At 42.7% G+C, this 22,155-nt stretch overlaps 1 protein-coding gene across 1 annotated transcript in view; it reads right to left on the bottom strand.

The window, feature by feature from the left end:
* Positions 1 to 21,638, bottom strand: part of KIF25 (kinesin family member 25) — a 47,296-nt gene extending 25,658 nt beyond the window's left edge. The window contains exons 1-8 of the mRNA XM_035108534.2: positions 21,373 to 21,638; positions 18,085 to 18,150; positions 14,388 to 14,510; positions 12,020 to 12,158; positions 10,274 to 10,377; positions 9,312 to 9,400; positions 5,390 to 5,432; positions 783 to 850 (exon numbers count right to left, since the gene is read on the bottom strand). Coding sequence (XP_034964425.1) covers positions 783 to 850; positions 5,390 to 5,432; positions 9,312 to 9,400; positions 10,274 to 10,377; positions 12,020 to 12,158; positions 14,388 to 14,510; positions 18,085 to 18,150; positions 21,373 to 21,447 — 707 coding nt within the window. The 5' untranslated portion in view covers positions 21,448 to 21,638. The remainder of the gene's footprint in view (positions 1 to 782; positions 851 to 5,389; positions 5,433 to 9,311; positions 9,401 to 10,273; positions 10,378 to 12,019; positions 12,159 to 14,387; positions 14,511 to 18,084; positions 18,151 to 21,372) is intronic.
* Between the last annotated feature and the right edge of the window lie 517 nt (positions 21,639 to 22,155).

Genomic DNA, 22,155 nt, shown 5'->3' with positions numbered 1-22,155 from the left:
AGCTTTCCGGGTCATGTGGCCAGCATGACTAAACCACTTCTGGCGCAATGGGACACCATGACGAGTGCCAGAGCACACAGAAACACCGTGTAACAATATTTAGGACAGGTAACACAGTCTCCTGTCCTAAAATATAAAGAACTGGGTCCTTCATTCATATGAACTGATCAGGGAGGCACTGCCCATGACAGGAATATAAGGCAGCTGGATCTTGGCATAGTAATACTGTATCTTTCAGTTGTTCTCAGAAAGTGAGATACTTAGAATGTGTGAAGCCATTTATTTACTGGTAAAGGAGTGTGAAGCTTTTACCTCCGTAAAAAGCACTAAGAAAGCTGAATAGAAGGACAACTATTTCTAACCCATTAACTGAGGGGAGATACCAAAACATGTGTGCCTTTGGTTGTTATCCCCATGCATCGATCTACTGGTATTTTAAGCTACACTGTTCCTTAAATCCACTCAGATTATCACTGTCCCCTATGTGACTGCAATAGTAATAGCTCCATGGGGAAACATCATGTATGTGAAGGGAAACTTCATCTGAGCATCAGATTAACCCTGGTGGTAACAATCTTCTTTTCAAATATAAAAGAATAAAACATTTCTTCCTTCAGAGAGCATTCAGAATTTCATTTTGTTTCATAGTTGTAAGCCTTGAAGGTTCATGAGGAAGTAGCAAATGCAAGATGTCTTCAGAACAGTCAGAGTCCCATTATCAACTCATATTAAAAATCATATATATTTAAGTCAAAGCCACAATGGTTCCCAAGACCACCCACCTTTCATACTGGAACGTCTTGTTTATCAAAGCATGACCGGGACGGTTGCATTTTACAAAGATGGTTTCCTAACAGAAAACAAGGGTGGTAACAATTAAAACATATACATCATGTAAGTCTAAATGAAAAGAAAATGTATGCTTTAAGGTTCACCACAAAGTGGGATGTTTAGACCTTCCAATCTGCAAAAACCACATAGCCATATCCTGCCTTTAATACATGGTTCCTGAATGCCACAGTCTGGAGGGGTGGGTGTGCTGTGAACAGAGCACTTATGTCGCGATACACACAGATGTATGCAGTTGGTCCATCTAGCAGAAATCTAGATAGCAACAAGAGAGAGGAATAGATAGCTCAATATCTATACCCATATCCAAAGAATTTGACTCAGGAGGGGGAAGAGGAAGTGATACAAGGCCCTGTATTCTGCTCTTTTTAGTATGCTCTTTCAGCACTCAAAAAGGACAGGAGGTTTCATCCAAACCTTTGGATTTGTGTTGTGGAATCTAGCAGTTTAAATGCAACCCTAAGTAATTTTTTTGAAAGCCAATTATAGAGTAAAGCCTGAAAATACGTTTCTACTTGTTGTGGGGATGACAACAAGAAGAAACAAGAGCACCCCCTCAAATAAGAGGCATTGCTGTCGAGGCACTTCTGTGACTTATATTCTATGGAATTAAACCTGCTTTTCGGGGAAGTATTTGTCATATTGCTTATATAAGGGATGTCTAACCGTTCGATCTACTGGTCGATCACCGAGTGTCCCTGGTTGATCGGGTGACCCTGACCCTCCCCCAAAAAGCTCAACAACTTTGGCTGATCCTTCCCCCCCACAAAAGCTCAACAACTCTTGTCAATCCAATGGGTAGATCACTGCCAGTTTTTTAAAAAAGTGGGAGTAGATTGCAGTCTCTTGAAAGTTGGACGTGCCTGTTATATTATATAGCATCTCAACCAACAGAAGCCATGCACAGGGAAGTAACTTTAATTGTGAGTCGAGGACCCGCCACCCACATACAAATAAATAAGACACAAGGATTCATTTATTTTAGGTTAATGGGCTAAATAAGGCCACAACTTTATAGGTTACAGCATGTGAGAGGTATTGGCTTAGGCATTGGAACAAACAATCTATACATAGAATCATAGAATCATAGAATTGGAAGAGACCACAAGGGCCATCCAGTCCAACCCCCTGGAAAGCAGGAAACACCATCAAAGCACTCTTGACATATGCCTGTCAAGCCTCTGCTTAAAGACCTCCAAAGAAGGAGACTCCACCACACCCCTTGGCAGCAAATTCCACTACATGACCCCACCCTGCTCAGCGCAGGGTCATTCGAGGGTTAACAGCCAGTGGGAGGAGCTTGTTGATGCAAATACAACTGGAAGCTTCCCCAGACATCACCCCGTCCCTAAGCCAGCCCTATTTTTGAATGGAGTATAAGTTTGACTCTAGATTATTATACAGTGGGTTAGCTGCCTGGCATTTTGAACAAGGTAATCACAGTTGAGTCATCATGCTGCCACTTGGGCATTGTATTCTTAGAACTTCCATGTGAATCACATTCACACCATACCAGTTAAAGTGCTGAGTTATGTCTCAGTTATGTCTGAGTAAACATGCATGAGATAGCACTGTAAATACCACATGAACACACACATGTTTTTGTGACCTCCAGGTTACTATCAGTATGAAACCAGCTCTTTTCCATCCTTGCTATGAACAAGGATGCTCTCTCATATGGAATGAGCTAGATCAGTAGACTTCAATCTACATGACCCACCTTTTACCCAAACAGTAAATCAGTAGTGTCCGGACCCACCAGTAGAAGACTCTTCATCTACACATTTCCTGACCTATTCTGCATATGCCGAGTCAACTTGGTAGACTGCCAACATCCTCTTCCATCCCAAGCTTGATTGACATGATACATTTTGGTTACAGAAAATAATGAGTGCGGTCACACCATCTCCTTCAAGGCTCAGGTAGGTGGCAATATTAACTACATATGTTGGCTGTTACTAGCAAACCAAGAAGTAGAACAGCAAAGTAAATGTTATGAACTAGAAAAAGTGGAAAGGAAAGCCAAACATCTGCTCTTTTAAACTGATAAAACCAATTTCACATTTCAAACCAATTAGTAGAGCAAGCAGTTGCCATGACAATAACCACGCTCTCATACCTCCAATGCAAGTAGCCAAAATCATCCATATGAAAAAGATTCCAAGGCTTTATAAGGGTGAAGGAACTCAAAACGGTGAAATGAAATACTGTGCTTTACTTGCAATAAAAACCTAAAACCTTTTTTAGGCCTTGGAACTGAAGTGATAGTTCTCAAGCCAAGATTTACAAGACTCAAAGGGGGCGAAAAAAGAGATCACTTGCCCCTCTAGCAAATATCAATGCAAGAATCTCTAAACAAACAGACTTTTTATTTACCACAGTCTTTCAACAGCTTTCAAGCCTCCCCAAATCTGAAGTAATTTTGGTCCAGTGCTGTTGTTTTCAAATTACATTCCATTTGAAATCATGCAGCAATTGCAGTTCTACAAATGCTTGAGAAATCCCACTGGAATATGCCCAGTCTGATTTCAGCAATAAATCAATTGCTGTTACAATGGCAGTTCACTAATGCCAGAGGTGGGTTAGCAGCAGGATTAGTGATGGTATTTGTTAGGGTTCAAGTACTAGACTCCATTAGCCTTTCAACTGAAGTAGCAGGAAGATACCGGTACTGGAGGGTTATATAGGAAAGTGCAAGAAAGAGAGAAGATAGAACTGGAAACAAACTGGAAGCAATGGGTTCATAATGCTTTTCTAGGAGCCTGGAGAACACAGCGACGAGCTTTGTTGGAGGGTCACATTAAGGGAGAGGAGTGGGTGGGCAAGTCAAGCCAAAGGGGTCAGCTTGCCATGTCCCATGGCTATAGCTGCTATGCATCTCCCCACCCCCACCCATGGAGCTCAAGATATAGCACCCCCTCTATTTTATCTTCTCAACAATCTGGGAGGTAGGTTGGGCTGAAAGGGTGACTTGCCGAAAGTCACTCAATGAGTGTCATGGCTAAGTGAGGATTTGAACCTTGGTCCAAATTACTAACCACTATACCAAACCAGCCCTCATCTACATTCTGCTGATTCAGACGCAAATGCCATTAGGAGAACACTCTCCTCCAAAACAGCCCATTAAGCCTGTGTTTGAATGGACCCTAGTACATGCCTAGATTATATAGGGGACAGAGTAGATCTAATGCATGGAAGCACCATAACTCAATGGTGGATAAGGTGCTTTGCATGCAGATGACCCCAAGATCAATCCCCAGCATCATCACTTACACAAAAGGAAGAAAGAAATGATGGGAAAGATTGCAGTCTGAAATCCTGTAACAGATGCTGCCAAGCTAGGCAGACAGCACTGGGCTAGGTGGACAGAAGGCCTGAGTAAGTATAGCACAGCTACATATGTTCATGTGCTCTTCTGCTGCATTTTATATGCTACCATAAAAGGAAAATTGGCTGCACACTTGCATGAAGTGTAAATAATGAAGAGTATCTGATGGAAAGCCCTAATAGTCAAGAAAATTACCACAAAACCTGAATTTAAAACTCCATCTTAGCTCCATGCCTTTCAAATGTTATTTCTTGGTAATGGGCTTAATTAATACTGGAATGCCATCTGGATTTGCAGCTCAGCTCTCAAGCTCCCCTGCTTTGGTGGATTTAAACCAGGTTCCCTTTAATGCACTTGAAAGCAAGGCTTGGTAGGCAGCCACATTTTAGACACTGTATTTCTAGCCTCTGGCAAGGCATCAGTGAAGCAACTACTAGTAGTTTAAGGGGGGAAATAACTTATATTATTGGAGCTGAAGTGCCACTGACAGAACTCAGCTGTGTGATTCGGTGGGCCAAGTGCTGGATTCGAATGCTGGGAATGGTCACATATCATTGTGTCATCACAAGTAACCCTCTCAGCCATGGTCTGGCTGAAAAACTGGAATAAGAATACAGTTATACCTTGGTTTTCAAACAGCTTAGTTCTCAAAGGTTTTGGCTCCAGTTTGCGAACTATTTTTGGAAGCCAAACGTCTGATGGGGCTTACAGGGCTTCTGATTGGCTGCAGGAGCTTCCTGCAGTCAATCAGAAACCACGCTTCGGTTTCTGAACGTTTTGGAAGTCGAACGGACTTCCAGAACGGATTCCGTTCAACTTCCAAGGTATGACTGTAACCCCTTAAACTTACACAGATGCACACGCAGAGTTACAGTGAGGGCAAACAAAGCCTTTTGCACATTGATATGCTAGAAGAAAATGATTAACAAGAGACCACCAGAACTCACTTCACAGTGCCAGAAATAACTTCCTAGCCATAGTCACTAAAGGTGGCTGTACATATGATGGAAGAATAGAAAGGGTAACATCAATATTCCAAGCCTTCAGGATATCAGAGGGGGATGGGGAGTCAGTCATAAAGTGAATGCGGCATGTGAAGATGCATATGCAAAGCTCTTGGAAAGTGCTTTCTTATCCAAGGGATAAGCGGTTTACAGCAATAAAAACAGGAAACACAAGCATTAAAAGCCATAGAAACTTAAATATACTCACATCATCAGCTTCACACACCACATTTTCTGGGATGCTTCTCTGCCTTTTTGACAACAAAATGTATTAACTTACAAAGCATTCAAGAAGAACACAGCAATTTGCATTAACTTTAACAAAACAGCCAATTGCACAAATGCCCAAGAATCCTAGGGGCCTAAGGACCAATGCTATGCCACTGGTTAGTGGCAAGATGTGTGCCCCTTCCTTCTCCTTGTAGAACCTATGCTGGCCTTTTGGCTAGATGGAGAAGAGTTTTCTGATTATTCTCCTAGGCTCACATTGACTGCTACTCACCCTTGGAGTGAACCTGACGACAGGTTCAGTCAGGGCTGGAATAACCACAAAGATAAGCAAGCTGCAGGAATGGCCTTGAGCTCAAGCTGGGACCCCAGGTGTGGAAATTGTCAAATAGTTGCAATACCATGTGCAAACATCACCTTTCCCCATTCCTTACATACTAAAATTCCCTAGAGCTCTGAATACTGTGACTGCCTCGCCAGAACAGAGGAAAGCAGAGGCCATATTCCTGGTAATAAAATACGCAGATGGTATCCAAACAAGAACAGCCACCTTCATTCGCTGCTGCTTCCCCCAGAGACTATCAGGTCCAACTGTCCTCTGGGGAGAAAGAGAGGACTATTTCCTCTGAGAATGGTGGCATCAGCTGGGCCAGTATGAGTCTCCCTGTCATGATGTGAGTGACAAGAAGCAATTCCAGCTAGGCCAAGTGAAGACCCCACCCTGTAAGGTCAACAACTTCCAGCATTATAGTCACTTCCAGGAAGAGTATTTCTCAGGGGTCACCAAGGTCTGCTTTTGTACTGTAAGCAGTCTCTTCCCATCAAAGCTAGTCATTATAAGAACCTTGCAACATAAAGAATTTGGTGCCAGAGTATGCATGTTTTCCTCTTCCTTCCCCATTCCTTTTTCCTTATGTGCTGTGTCTTTTTAGACAGAGGGCAGGGGCTGTGTTGTTTTTATTGATATGCAAGTCACCCTGAAAGCTTTTCAAGCTGAAGCGTAGGGTAGGGTATAGATGCTTTTCTCCTGCCACCATCATGTAAAGAGAGACGTTACCCAACCCATTTATCAGCAACCATCTCAAAATTTGCTCATGAAGCTCTACTGTTGGAAGCAGTTATTGGAAAGAAACAAACAGCAAATGTGGAGGATCTTCGTCAGGACCATGATTTGTGGGTTCAAATGGCTTAAAAAACCTTCTATCCCCTCTATGATCCCAGTTCTGATCAACGCCCACCCCCAGCTGCTATTTCCAAATGAAAAATAATAAACATGCAGACTCAAACTATGGTCAGGATTCAACTAATTGTTGCATAAGGAAAACAAGGTCCGCTCTCCCCCATCCTTCCCCCCTAAATCTGCTCCAGAAGATGCAGGGGAGTGCCCAGGACAGGTTTAGGTGGCACAGGGAGAGGAGAGGGGACAATCCCGTGGTGCCAGCGGACCTTGTTACTCACATGCATACCCCTTAGTGCTACACTGAATGCCACCCTCAGCTCTTAACACAGTGTGGGCGCTAGCAACTTGGACAACATGAAGAACAGAGCACTACATTAAAGGAAATGGAAGTATGAGTTTTCAGCTATAGCTGTGTAAGTGCTGGGAGAAAAGGAAGCTTTGCTGAGAAATGTATAGGGACAGCGGAGAAACACAGGATGCTTAGACCTGTGCTGGAGCACAGACCACTCTGCTTTGCACTGCAGTTTTGCAGGTAAACGTACCGCTATTTGTTACAGGTAGGTAGCCGTGTTGGTCTGACGTAGTCAAAACAAAATTTAAAAAATCCTTCCAGTAGCACTTTAGAGACCAACTAAGTTTGGAAAGCCTCAGAAAAACAATTGTGTTCCTTTGAGCCATAAAAATCCTAGATTACACAGCTCTCTTCTTAGTTGTAATTGCTTTTCTCATTGCAGCAGTATTTTATTCCTCCCCCCTTCCCAAACCTTAGCAAACAGAAATAAATACAACCTTCTTAAACCCATATACAAGCAAACATAAAGGGACACTTTTGTGGCTTTCTGGGATTGCTTTCTCTACATCAGGGTTGATTACAAAGCAACAGATTATAAAGTAGCAGTATAGGCATGCTACATCAGCCTATCCCTCCTGTTCTTTCAGCCTAGAGAGGGATGTGACATGGCAAAAGGGTGTCTGAGTTAATGGAACCTGAACAGCAAGACAGTTTGATGAGCAACATACGAAAAACACAATCATTCTGGGAGCCTCCAGACTGTCAATGTTTTGCAGGAGGGATTCGAGTTTGCACAATTAAAGTAGATTAAAGTGCTCTGTCAGGCAAGAGATCCACTTTTGAAAAGAATGGGACTTCTCGCAGTTTGCAAAGTGACAAGGATGTGCATTAAGAAGCGTGAAAGGAAGAAATGATTAATGGGAAGAGGTACAAGCACCCTGTAAGGAAATCAGGATGAATGCAGCATGATTGATCACTGTCATCTAACCAGCCCATAAACAAATCAGAACAAAAGACCAGTTATGATATAGCTTTCATGTACTTCAGGATACATGCTCAACCAGCAGGTCACCTGGAAGAGCCAATAAGGAAGGGGAATTGCCTACTTTCAATATTACTTTAGTGGCTCCATCTTTCATGGTCTGTAATGATAGTGTAATGACAGGTTCATTGGGAAGAAAAGTCCCATTACTTTCTTTAAAGGAAAAGGGATAACTAGCAGTCTGGAAAGGGCTTTGTTCAGCCCCACAAACTGTTTCCTGGGGCCCCACCAAGCTTGGAGTACGGGGAGGATTATGCAAGGAAGCCAGGCAGAAAGCATCTCGGCTTTATTTTCTGCCTTCACAGCATCTTCCATACTGAGTTATGCACAAGATCTGCCAAGCTCAGAGGATACAAAAGGATGTTTCAGAGGCGCTTCCACCTTCATGAAAGCTAATCGGAAGATAAAGACAAAATGTTGAATTAATGAATGGAGACAGGGACATGAAACAGGGTCCCCAGTCATGCATGGCATTCCAAGGAAAGGCAAATAAAAGTCCTCTTGCAGCTCTTCCTTGCTCAGCTTGAGGAAGGTTGGAGATGGAGTAGGGAGGGCCACACAGTATGGGGATGCTGGGGGCAGGGCTTGCATGTCAGTTGTTACCTCCTGAATCTGAACCCAACAATGGTGATGTCAGAATCCTCCAGATCTAAGAAGCTGGAAGGCTACAAAAGGAGACGAGTAAAATTCACCTTAATTTCATGTAACAGAGAATTCAGATGGTTGAGTGCCAACAGAATTGGGGAAGCAAGAGGGAACCATTAACATGCCTGGATGAGCCCATGAGCACAGAAAAATACAAAACATTTTTAAAAACCAAAAGGGGCATGGCAATCTCCCCCTCCACCCCAACCCCCCAAAACCTCCTCAGCCAAAAGAGGATTCATCATACTCAATGGCTTGCAAGAGCTGAAGAATGTTGAATGTTGGTTGAGGCCAAATGAAAAACTGGGAGACAGAGGAGTAAATTGGTTTGCTTGATCCCACTACTGCCTTGGAGGAGAACACATCTGACTGGCTGGAATTCTAAACAGGAACATTCTAAACAGGAACATACAATGCAAGTTTGTTGCAGATTCCACTTGTAAAGTCTTCCAAAGTATGTAAAAATTCAGAATCTAACCAACATTTTCAAATAGAAGGAGAACAATGAGACTGTTTGATTCAGATTTGTACCCTAGCTTTCAAACTCATTATCTGTGTGGCATACAATAAATATCTAACACCCATAAATTCAGCCAAAAACAGCAACTCTATAAAAGCAACACCCAAATAAAACAGACCAACAAAAGTTTTAAAGCCTAAGAAAATAAAAATAAAGTCTTTTCCTGGCGCCGGAAAAACACCCGAGTGTCAGTTAACATAACTATATTCATGAAATAAATTACCTGTCTTTTAAGTCTGACTCTCCGGGAGTTGTATCAAATGGTAACAGTGGGCGGATCCTGCAATGGACTCTGATATTTCCCCTTAGTTCCTGAGAATGCAATGCAGAAACATAGCAGTTTTAAAAACTCATGAATGAAATGGTGTGAATCAGATGCGGTAAGAAAATACAGAAAGTTGTGGTGTTGCTATCTTGCCTCATGACTATTGAAGCTCTGCCTCATTAAATTACCACAGAGTGAAAAAGTGTCCAAGTTGGTTTTACCCCAGACCAGGATTTTGATGAAAGATGATGGTCTTAATCTCCTTAGTCCGCCTTTCTTTCCCCATTTTTAAGCCACTGTAATCTGACTGATGTACTAGTGAAAGTAAATGCAGCACATGATGTCAAGGCATATTTTGTTGTTGTTGTTGTTTAGTCGTGTCTGACTCTTCGTGACCCCATGGACCATAGCACGCCAGGCATTCCTGTCTTCCCCTTCATGGATCAATGCCTTGCCGTGGCGAAGGGGCTTGAATAACTCAGAGAAGCTATGAGCTATGCCATGCAGGGCCACCCAAGATGGACAGGTCATAGTGGAGAGTTTTGACTAAACATGATCCACCTGGAGAAGGAACTGGCAAGCCACTCCAGTATCCCTGCCAAGAAAACTCCATGGACAAAGACAACAGGCATATTTTAAAAGGTTGCAATTCAGACAACCTTATGGTCTCTTTAAAAAGCCCCACAGTTTGAAGAGGATACAACCATGGCTGTTCCATTTTGTCCCACAGCAGCTGGGAATAAAGGGAAGGCAACAGGCCTTGGAAAGAGCAGACAAGAGAAACCATGAGGGCATCCTCCCATGCAGATATAGGAACTGATAAAAAGGAACTGGAAAGTCACCTCAAGTTGCATACTGGCAACTCCGATATTTAGGTAGATCTTTTAAAAGACATTAGACTCAATTACCAGGACACTTACAATTAAACTGTTATGAATTACTTTTCTCCTTTGTTTTTCTTTCTGGTATCGCTCATTTACTTCATGCAAGGACTGCTCAAGTTCAAAGGCTCTGGTCTGAAAGGCTGAAAAGACATTTTCACAAATGTTCACAGAAGTGTTAGGCTATTTCCCCCTCAGGCATGGGCCTGAGAGCATCTGCACACTTATGCCTCCAAACGAGAAGCCATTTAAAAATGGAATATGCAAATATGATCCCAGAGAGGCTCTTCAAGTCCAGCACTCTCTTTTGAGACTTTGTTCTCTGCACTGAAAACATTTGTATGTTCCACAGGTGGAGAAGCTCTGCCATGAGTGCATCATGGCGGTATGCCATAGCTCCACCCAAATTGCACTTTGCTACTGTTTTGTGCCTTGCTTGGGAGCGTCTAGGGGCATTCAGTCAGCTGCTGCTGGGAACAGAGTGCTGGGCAAGATGGATCTTGATCCGAAGTACCTGGGCAATGTTTATATTAAAGGTAGGGCAGCTGTGGTCCTTCAAGATGTTGCTGGACTACAACTCCCATCATCCTAGACTATTGGTAATTCTGATTGGGGCAATTGGGAATTTGAGTTGAATGGAAGGCCATAAAAACAGCCCCGCTCCATCCAGCAAAAGGCCCATCTAGCTAGCATTCTGTTCTTACAGCAGCTGGCCATAAGCAGGACATGAATGCAACCGCGCTCTCCTCACTTGTGACAACTTGTGCAACTGGTTTTCAGAGGCCTACTGCCTCTGACAGTGAAGGAAAACTACTGCCATTGTGGCTGGTAGCCATAGATAGCATTCTCCAGCATCATTTCAAAGACCACAGGCTGCCCAGACCTGTGCTTGTATTTTCATTGTTCACTTTCCATAGAAACATGCTCCACCTCATCACTACTTTCATTTTTTATTTTAAATTATTTATACTTTTCACTACTTTTAAAATCGTTTTGGCATTTCAAAACTTGTCTTCCTTCCCCCTTTCTGTGGTTCCTTAAATTTGTTTTTAATATCGTCTACATATCCAAATTAACTTAATTTGCTCATTTATTCATCTTCTTTAAATATATACTCTTATGAAACTGCAGATTATTACCATAATCCTGCCAATGTTTTTATCTGTTTATAATTTATCTGTAAATATTTAATAAACCATTTCCATTCTTTTATATTAAAAAATTGTTATCTTGATTTCTTATTCTTCCGCTTAGTTTTGCCATTTCTGCATATTCCATAAGGTTTTTTATCTATTCATCCTTTGCTGGGACTTCTGCCTCTTTCCATTTTTGGGCAAGTAACATTCTTGCAGCTGTAGTAGCAGACATGAATAAGTTTCTATACATTTTAGTTCTGTCCCTATAATTCCCAAAACAAAAGCTTCTGAGGTTTTTTTACAAAGGTTATTTTAAACATCCTTCTCATTTCATTATATATCATTTCCCAGTAAGCTTTAACCTTATCACTACTTTAAGTTATTGCTAGGTGCTTTTGCCTGACCCCTGTATCTCTTATTCCAAGGGGACAGGAAGGCAAACCATCTACTCTCTGAGTGGACCAGAGATGCAATATGATCTTGGTGCAGTACATCTGCTTCGTGTAAAGTCCTGGCAGCGGTAAAAAGTTGCCCCTCAACCCAAATTCATTGCAAATTCTGCAAGCTGCTACCAATGGTGGCATTGCTCATATGGTTCAAGAACCTTAGATGCCACCGTGATAAGCCTTCACTGGTGCTCTTCTCTTACTTTGCATAGCCTCATTATGCAGCTGAAGCCTTTGGACAGCAGCCAAAATCTGACCAAGGTAGGTTTTGCCCTGATGCTGGACATCTCTGGAGAATGTGAGGGCAGACAGACGGAGATTCTTCATGTCTTGCTTCAGTTTCTATTTAAGAAACAGAAAGAAAAGTCTTTAAGGTAAAGGACCCCTGGATGGTTAAGTCCAGTCAAAGGCGACTATGGGGTTGTAGTGCTCATCTCGCTTTCAGGCCGAGGGAGCCAGCATTTGTCCACAGACAGCTTTCCAACTCATGTGGCCAGCATGACTACACCGTGACGGAAACCAGAGCGCAGGGAAACGCCGTTGGCCTTCCCATCACAGTGGTACCTATTTATCTACTTGCACTGGTGTGCTTTTGAACTGCTAGGTTGGCAGGAGCTGGGACAGAGCAACGGCAACTCATTCCATTGCGGGGATTCAAACCACCAACCTTCTGATCGGAAAGCCCAAGAGGCTCAGTGGTATAGACCACAGCACCACCCGTGTCCCTATGAACAGTCTTTAGGGTATTAGGGGAGAAAAAGCAAAGGAGCAGCTTCGTATTTTCCTTATTGCAGGGATTGGGAACTGGATCTGGCCAGGAAGTTCAGACGGGAATGGAGTGGGAGAGCTCCCAGAACAGCACATGAAAAGGAGAGGGGAGATCATTCTGTCTGGCAAGCTGAAATTCCTGCACTGACAGAACACTTGGTGCAACTTTTAATTCCTCCCTATGGCTGCAGTTCTACACTAATTTAGCTCCTACTAACTCAAATGGGATTTATGCGACCTTTCACAGAATATCACTGCAATAGGATTCCCAGTCTGAGCATATATTGGAACTGCATGCCAATGATTCCCAAGGTAAGCTGTGGAAGCATGTATTATTTATTATAACTGTAATCCATCCTCCCTCCAGGTGTTTCACAAGCAATATGGTTTCCCACTGGGGACTATTTACACTGGGCTTCTTCCAGCAGAATTATCTGGACACATTTTGGTCTACGTTCAGATTAAATAATTTACTGATGTTTCATGTAAACTGCTTTGTGGTATAAAAATATCTAATCAATCAATTAAACCACCTGCTCCCAAACCCAAGACCTTTAGAGAAGAAAAACAACAAAATAATAAGAGGCTCCTAAAGGTCAAGCTCCATTTAAAAAATTCTCCGCATACAGAGTTTTTCAAATTCTGATGGTGCAGCATTTGTATGTGTACTCAGAAGGTAGGTTCTATAGAATTCCATGGGGCTTACTCCCGGGTAGAATAGAATTGTTGAATTGGAAGGTACACTGTGGATCATCTAGTCCAACCCCCTGCAATGTAGGAATCTCAACTTCTTCTTCTTTGCCGATCACTTGTATCCAAGTAAGATTGTCTTCCATAAACACGGTTTCAACAATGAGTCCGTAGGTGACTGTGGAGGCCAATTCTGGATCCACACATCCTTCCACAGTGGGGACATTTATTTCTGGGTGGGAGTTGATCACAGTGTGGATTTGCCAAGCGTGCCTTCCTCTTAGCATGTTTCTCCCTTGCGTCCTGAGTTCGAGTGTCTTCAAACCCCATGACACCTTTGGTAAAGACTGTTCTCCAACTGGAGCGCTCGCAGGCCAGTGTTTCTCAGTTGTCAGTGTTTATACTACATTTTAAAAGATTTGCCTTGAGACAGTCTTTAAACCCCTTTTGTTGACCACCAGCATTACACTTTCCATTTTTAAGTTCGGAATACAGTAGTTGCTTTGGGAGACGATCATCAGGCATCCGCACAACATGGCCAGTCCAGCAAAGTTGATGTTGAAGAATCATTGCTTCAGCACTGGTGATCTTTGCTTCTTCCAGTACACTGATATTAGTTTGCCTGTCTTCCCAACTGATATGTAAATTTTTTAGGAGACACTGTTGATGGAATCTTTCGAGGAGTTGGAGATGGCGTTTATAAGTGGTCCATGTTTCACAAGCATATAGTAAGGTTGGCAGTACAATAGCTTTGTAAACAAGCATTTTGGTTTCCCTGCGAATGTTCCCAGTCCTCAAACACTCTGCACTTCAATTGGGAGAAAGCCGCACTCACAGAGCTCAGGAATCTCAACTAAATCTCAACTAAATCATCCATGACAGATGGCCATCCAACTTCTGCTTTAAAACCTCCAAGGAAGGAGAGTCTACCACCTCCAGAGGAAGTCTATTCCACTGTTGAACAGTTCCTACTGCCAGAAAGTTCTTCCTGATGTTTAGTCACAATCTCTTTTCTTGTAATTTGAATGCATTGGTTTGGGTCCTACCCTCTGGAGCAGAAGAAAACAAGCTTGCTTGTAAGTAGGGTTAGGATTGCAGTGTGAGTGTTTTTACCTGTATGGCTTCATGCAGCTGGATTATAACGGATCTGACACTTCCATGACACTTCTGTTGCTTGTAATAAGCAAAGCTATCATTTGCTTCTTCACCTGAGATTTTCCCAATAATTCCTTGATTCTGTTTAAAAATAAAAAAACCCAGATAGTTCAAAAAGACAAATAGACTGGCAATTAGAGATTTCTACAAAGCCCAACAACATAAAATGCAAACATTCAGAAAGTCAAGTGTTATTAGCCACAACAGTTCACTGTATTTTTATGCCAAGGCTGGATGTGAGGAATCGAAATTTTTCACAGGAAGCAATGGTTTTCTACCACCCCTAGTTTTTCTATTTTCCTTTATGCATTAAATGTTTGATCACCTTCAGCTTCTAACTAGGTTCTCACAAAAGGTTGTCTATTTGAATGAATGACAGTCTTCCACTTAAGTCAGCAGTGTGAGATTATAGCTGTAGACACAATGAATTGATTAACATTTGACTTCTTATATTAAAAAGTTCTGAAATCCCATTTCTATTCATAAGAGAGGAGAAATGAAAATCAATTTTGAGAGCAGATGAGTTCATTTAACCCTAACATTCTTGCCACCTTCCAAGTGTCTGTTGTCAGCAGTTAATATTTTACTCTACATTATCATGGACAATGAAGGTTGGTATATTTTTCAATATGTAGAAACTCTCATGCTCTAGACAAACATTAATTTTTTCCTGGTATATTTCCATCAGGACATATCAGCTGCGCACAAAATTGTCTCCATTGCATAGCTCCTGTGCCCTGTGTGAGGTGCATCTGTGTCAATCCCCTGACAATTTCTTTTTTAAGTTTCATGCAACAAATCTGAGGAGATGCAGGCATTTATGACAGCTATAAGCCATAGTAAGCCTCTGCTACCCCCCTGCATACCATTCTGCTGAAAAGGCCAACGGATCTGATATTGTTCTTTTTCTGAAGTGGTCTGTGGATTACAGTGAAGATCAAATAAGGTGTTCCGGTATTTGTTTGTTTTTTCAGTAAGGTGACTGGCTATGATCAAAACCAGACTGAATGCTGTAGGCCAGTAGCTCCCAATTAGCTAAGTACTGCGAACCTCCTGTTTTTAAAAAGCCAAGCCATGGACCCCCTTCTTTTGAAAACATTGATACCTCTATGGTAGTTTTTGCTTTGTGAGTGGTGTCACAGACCCCCTGGGCAATTGAGTGAAAATGATTGACAGCAGGTTCAAAAGGGACAGAAAGGAAGTATTATGTTACACAATATATGCATTAAAACAAGAGCTTGTAATGAGAGAAGGCAGCAGTGGAAAAAATTATGGTTTAAATCACCCCCCACCCCCAAGTAAACTACATCTATTGCCATGACAGCTAAATGCAACCTCTTAGTATCTAGATACAAGCACAAGTCATCTCTTAAGCTGCTCACCATCCTTTTCTGGCTAGGCCAGTCAGTGTCTTTTAGGTGTGCACCGGAGCTGCTACCTGCCTTTGATGGTTGCTTCTTGCAAGCTAAGTGTCAAGATGCAAGCAGTCCATGTCACAAATGGTTTCTGGTTTCACACATCTGAGATAAAATTGTAAGTTCCTGAAGAGATCCATGTGAAGACTTTGAAGCACTGCAGTCATCATATTTCTCCACTGAGTTAATTCTGGTAAGCACTTGCAGGGAAGCTGAGCTCAAAAGGCAACATCTGGTTTTCAGTCAAGTTTTATTTTGTTTCAGTTGATCCCCGTTTTTATCCTTAAAGAGTTAACCAAGCCTCCACAAGGGCAAGAGACTTTCATGAGGTCACCCAGCAATTTACAGTCTCACATTAGATTAGAACCTCTTGGCTGACAGTTGCTATTACCACTAATCCCTGCAGTCTGCCCTAATGCGGGCCCAGCCTCCAACTGTTCCAAGTTTTCTAAATCTCTAGCAGTGTTGCAGTGCAAGATGCAAAATCCCTCACCAAGGATAAGTGTTGACTATGCTCAACAACGGCTTGAAAATTAAATTAAGGCAATTAATAAAGAAGAAGCAACTTATTGTCATCATTTAAAGGTTTCTCAGGCACTGGTAGTTTCCACTAGACCTGTTCTTCCTCTTCCACTTAACAATAACAATAAAAATACTATGTTGAATGAGACAATTAAGATTACTACCTCAGATCAGTGGACCACTGTATAATTTACCATTATAATAGTTATGCATTCTGAACCTGGTAACCTAGGAAGCAGGTTTTTTTACATCATGTGAACACAGAGAAACTTTACTGCAGAGACCCATGCTTAGCACCAACGCTCTACAATGTGTTTTCATAGTTGAATTGTTTTTCCATAGTGAAATAAACATGTATAATCTGTCTCATGTGTTTTCCGGTAGAAGAGGGTACATGCAAAATCTGTAACATGTGGCCCATCATTTATTCATTCTTGCAAGCAATCACTTGAAACACAGCTGCAAAGAGGCTACACCACATGGCAAAATGTTTGCTTTAATATTCTCTCCCCATGTAGCTCCGCTGATTTTCATTTGCACCAGCACAGCAGAAAATGTTGAAATGTTGCAGTTCCTAAAAATGACAGCATTAATTAAAGGGGAGGATCAAATATCAAATAATTTCCAGTAGCCTTGAAGTCTCTCTAATAGAATGTCAGGTAAAATGTGTTCCATAGGTAAGAAAACATACAAACGAATTCAAGAAGATGCTAATACGGTTAATGACAAGGCTCAAGGAAGCTATCCATAAAAGGCAGGAGCACTTCCTTTAAAAAGTGGATGTCTTGCCCTTATGAGAAGAAAAAGGAGCATAATGTTGAAAATAAAGTGGTTGATTTGGAGATTGCTAAGACACTTAACAAGCATTTATTTAAATTACAACTCACACAATTAGCAGTGGGGGAAAAAGCCTATTCTATGCTGGAGATAATGAGGAAAGGATTGAAAACGAAACAGCCAGTATTGTAATGTCCGTAGATAAATCCAAAGACTTGTGAGTTAGGCCCTTGTCTATTCTAGGTAGCAGCAACTGTTCAGGAAGAGCTGTGTCAGGTGATAATTACAGTAATTAATGTTTCAGTTGTGCCTGTAGGTTGACAGATGGCTTTTACTCTGCTTATACTAAAAGGTGTAGTAATACACACAAATATGCATAGCAACCCAGGGGAACAGATGAGGATATACCTTCAAATCCACGCTGCAAGATGGATAGGAAGATACATCTCCATCCAGGTTGTATTATGCTGAACTTCACCAGTCAGATCACCTGTTGTAGCACATTCAGTCCCCATCGGCTGGATACCTGATCCAATATCAGGAACCAGACGCAGGATACACATTTTTCAGAAACCTGGGAACATCAGAAGGTGCTTTATTGCTGAATCAAACCACTCATTCATCTAGCCCAGGATTGTCTCCACTAACTGGCAGAAGCTTTCCACAATTTCAGACAGGGGTCTCTCCCAGCCCAACTGGAGATATGGCCATTCCCCAGCAACCTGTCAGTAACTCTCTTTTGGCAAGCACATCTTCCTGGTCAATGGATATTAGATGGAAGTCATTTGTAAAGTGAACTCAAATTGTGGAACTATGCCTCCTGGATCAGTGTGTTTATTTACATAGGTTTGACCCATTAATAAGTTGAAATTGAAAGCTTTTGGGGGGGGAGTGTATACTACAGTGGGATGGGGAAATGGAGTACATTATACAGTACTTACTTTTGCAAGCTTGAGATGCAGAAGGGCATTTTCTGTTTCCAGCACTATGATCCGTTCTTGCTTTGTCTGGAAAAACATGGTAAGCCTGAACTTAAATAGATAAAGTTATACAAGAAGCCAATTTAATTTACTGCTAGCAACTGCTCCGATCCCAAACTGTATCTGTTTCTCACTCTAAGAGCCAAGGCACACATTATAACATACCAAACTCTCTGGTCATCCTTGCCTCAGGGACAATTTGTAGGAGGAACCCTTTGGTAGAATCAGCTATTTGATATGTAGTTTAAAGCTCAATTCTTATCACATAATTTGGGGGGTGGTATTGGTGGTGGTGGTTTTTTAACTGACACCTGAAACATGGAAACAACTTAAGACAGGGACCAAGTATTATTATGCATTGATTTAAGTCAATACTTTCTCAGAACATTTTAATAACAAAAATCACAACAGCTCTAAATCATTATTAAAAATCTTTCCCCATAAAAATGTGTGTGCCATCACTGCATCCACCTCTTTGTGCTTTCCCCTCTTTTACAGTAATATTATTTCTGAACTGCCACTGGCAACTGTACAAACATATTGGAGAAGGAAGTGTGGAAAACAGCCTCATTGGGCCCCATCTATTTAATTGCATTGCCCTTTAGCATTCTAGAATGGTAGCCCCATAAAATATGAAGGGATTACAAAAGGAAATAAATTAGATTGCCAGCAGATTTGTTCAGTTCTACTCCAAAGAGGAAATATCCATTCATTTGTGTATTTAAAATGTAACACCTTCAAAAGCATACATGGATGGGGTAGGAAAAAGTGTGTTCCTCCTCGTTGTCTCTGTCCAAAAGATGTCAGAATCACATTGAAATGTGCATATCTTTGTTCCAAAAAGTGTTTGGCATGACACTGGGGTCTTGTTGCAGCTTTCCATGAGTCCTTTCCACACAGCAATACCACATACGGTACACTTAACATATGGAAGAGGCATGCATCTGATGCCCAGCTTCCTGACCTGCAGATATTGAATATCTTCATCAAGCAGGGTGCAGATCGCACAAGGATAGCTTATGCACACACTGCTTGTATGAACAGGGCTCAGATCAGCGTGAAGAGGGTGGTACCAACAAGAGCAAATTCACTCTCCACTCAATATGTTATATGAAACAGTTGTGTGAGCAGCACACTAACTACAGCTAGAGGAACTATGATGAACCCATTCAAAGCGTTACCTCTTCCAGTTGTGAACTAAGCCACTGACTGGATAGTGTGGTGCTGACAATGCCAAGGTTGCAAGTTCGATCAGCTGCATATTCGTGCATTGCAGGGGGTTGGACTAGATGATCCTCAGGGTACCTCCCAGCACTATGATTCTACGAGACTGCCAGCAACAGTGTAGTCCAGAGAGGGTCATTTGAAAGCAAGAAGGAAGTATCAAAATGCCCAGGGGGAACCAAAGAGACAGAGGTACAATTTTTTTGGGGGGTGACTTTAAGGAGGCACCCCATGACATTAACCCAATAAGGACTGAGCCTGCTCAGTGGCCACAAAATGTGTCTGTGTTGGCAGCAGGGGTGCGAATGGAATATACTAGAATGGGGCAAGAATAGCAGGCTGGAATGCTGAACAGGAGTGCTCCACATTGCAACATTTTGTCATAGGTCCTAATTGGTGTACTAAAATGAAGCAGACAAAACTCTCCAATATAAACTGTTTCTCTGACACACAGCCTCAGTACACTTTGGCCTTAACTAGGATCCAGAACTCAGTTCTCCATATGAAAGATCAGCATGCTATGGTTTCAGTGCTGGATTTATGTATAAGCTAAACAAGCTATAGCTTAGGGTCCCACTATCTTGGGGCCCCCCAAAAAAATTAAAGGGAAAAAACTGGATATACATTTCCAAAATATAAGATAAAAAACAAATAAAATAAAACCGGCACACAGCAACAGTGTTTTGTAGGCTCCTATGATGTAAGTAATGGCCCCCGCCTGCTAGCCCGCTCCCTAAAATATCTCTAGTTTGCTAATTTTTAATATACTTCTTCATAATTGTATTTCAGTTTAACAATTACTTTGATAGAATACATTTTGTTATGTGTAAATGGCCTTTAGGCCCATAAATTACCATATAGCATATATTCAACACAAAAAAACAGTGACAATTTGTTGTTGACAAATCGTGTCCTCCCTAAAAGAGGGCACGTGTTGCGGTGAGACCTAGAGACTGTGTTGTGGGTGGGTAAGATTGGTCAGCCACAACACCCGATTGGTAGGTCCCTCGATGTTGGGTTCAATCTGGCCAATGGGGCGCAGTCTAAACAGATCGAGGGACCCATGCGCACATGACTCAGAGCTTCCTCTTTTGGTGTGTGCATTCGGAACACCTGCCCATCTCTCCCTACTTTTAGGGCTTTTGCACTTGACCATGCTATGCCGCCGTGTGTCGTCTGTCGTTGGGACAGGGGCACAGCAGGAATTTTCCCCACTTGGCTGATTGGCGGTTGCCATTTGGGTTTCGCCTGCCACGTAGCAAATCGTCACAACTTGTAAGGTTGCGGATAGGCTCTGGTTCAGGTGATAGGGATGGGAGAACGCTCTCGCCATCCCTGTGTGAAGGGTATCCCGTTAAAGGAATCCAGGGACTCAAATGGTTTGGTCAACCCCTGAGAGGGGGTTGTGCCCGTGCCTGAGTCCAGGGGGACATCTGGGTGGCGGACATAGGCTGTTCCCGGCTTTCCGCCTATACAGGTGTTCACCCTTGGCTGACCTATGCTGGTGCCCTGGGTTAACCCCACCTGTGAGGGTGCAGGGAGCTAGTCGAACCAGAGTCTATGCAACCACTCACTTTCTGTAATCAATAAAGTTGTGGCCTAAATTCTGCCAAAAACCAAACTAAAATTTGAGTCGTGTGAATTTATTTAGGGGGGGGGTGTCTCTGGGTCTGAACACACAAAGGACTGCTGGACATATAAAGGGCCCCATTACCTTCAGTAGCTTAGGACCTCATCAAAACTAAATCCGCTCCTGTATGGTTCATTTTCTCTCCCAAAATGAGCAGATGCAGGCAGGGAGCTCCTGCAGGAGTTCTTGCCGTCTCTCATCTCTCTGCGATATTTATTATGTTAGGGAGGAGGAGGAGGAGGAGGAGGGCATAATGGAGCTAAATCCAGCAGGTGTATTAGCCACAAGGACAAGTTGGTCATTCGTCACCTTACCCAACACTCATTCCTGCAACCCCCCCTCTCTAAGCCGCAACAGTTTCGCCCTTGCCAAGCACCCCTTTCCCAGAGACTCACGCGCAGCTGTTGCTCCAGCTGCCGGATCCGCTGCTGCGACAAAAAGCTCAGGCTTATCCCATCCCCGGGCCGCATCCTAGAAGTTTGCTGGTCCAGGAGGTGAGAAAAAAGCCTCTTCTCCCAGCCTCACTCTTTCTGGCAAGCGCGTTTGAATCGACCAATTGCAGCCAAGGACATAGCTTCGCCGCGGTTGCCACGGTTACAGATCTGCGCTTCCGGGAAGGGAGAGCGTCGCGATTGGTCGGGCTTAGAAAGGGGAGGGACCCAGCCGAGTGGGGATTAACGAAGCTGCTTGTGATTTCTCTGCTGGTGATTCCAGCGGAGACCCTTTGCCCAGTAGGCACAGAGAGGGCATCAGCCGCGCCGGAGCAGCGTTTGCATTTCAAGGATATTGTCAATACTTGTGTTTAAATTAAATATAATGAGGAGGGTGGTGCCTGCAAAGCGAGAGGAAGCAGCTGCCTCCTGCATTTTACCTTTTTTCAACTAGGCAAAATAGGCTCTCAATCCTTTAACCCAGGCATAGGCAAACTCGCCCCTCCAGATGTTTTGAGACTACAACTCCCATCATCCCTAGCTAACAGGATCAGTGGTCAGGGATGGTGGGAGCTGTAGTCCGAAAACATCTGGAGGGCCGAGTTCGCCTATCCTGCTTTAATCCCTCTCCCCTTGAGCAATAGCTGGCAGTGAGCAGGTAGCAGGACAATAAGAGGATTCTTCTCCACGCTTGTTCAGTTCGGATTCCCCCTCCTTCTAGTAAAAGCTTAAGCCCAGCCAGGAAGT

The sequence above is a fragment of the Zootoca vivipara genome, chromosome 3, assembly GCF_963506605.1.
Source record: "Zootoca vivipara chromosome 3, rZooViv1.1, whole genome shotgun sequence".
Lineage (NCBI taxonomy): Eukaryota > Metazoa > Chordata > Lepidosauria > Squamata > Lacertidae > Zootoca > Zootoca vivipara.
This window is presented reverse-complemented; position numbering and strand designations above follow the sequence as displayed.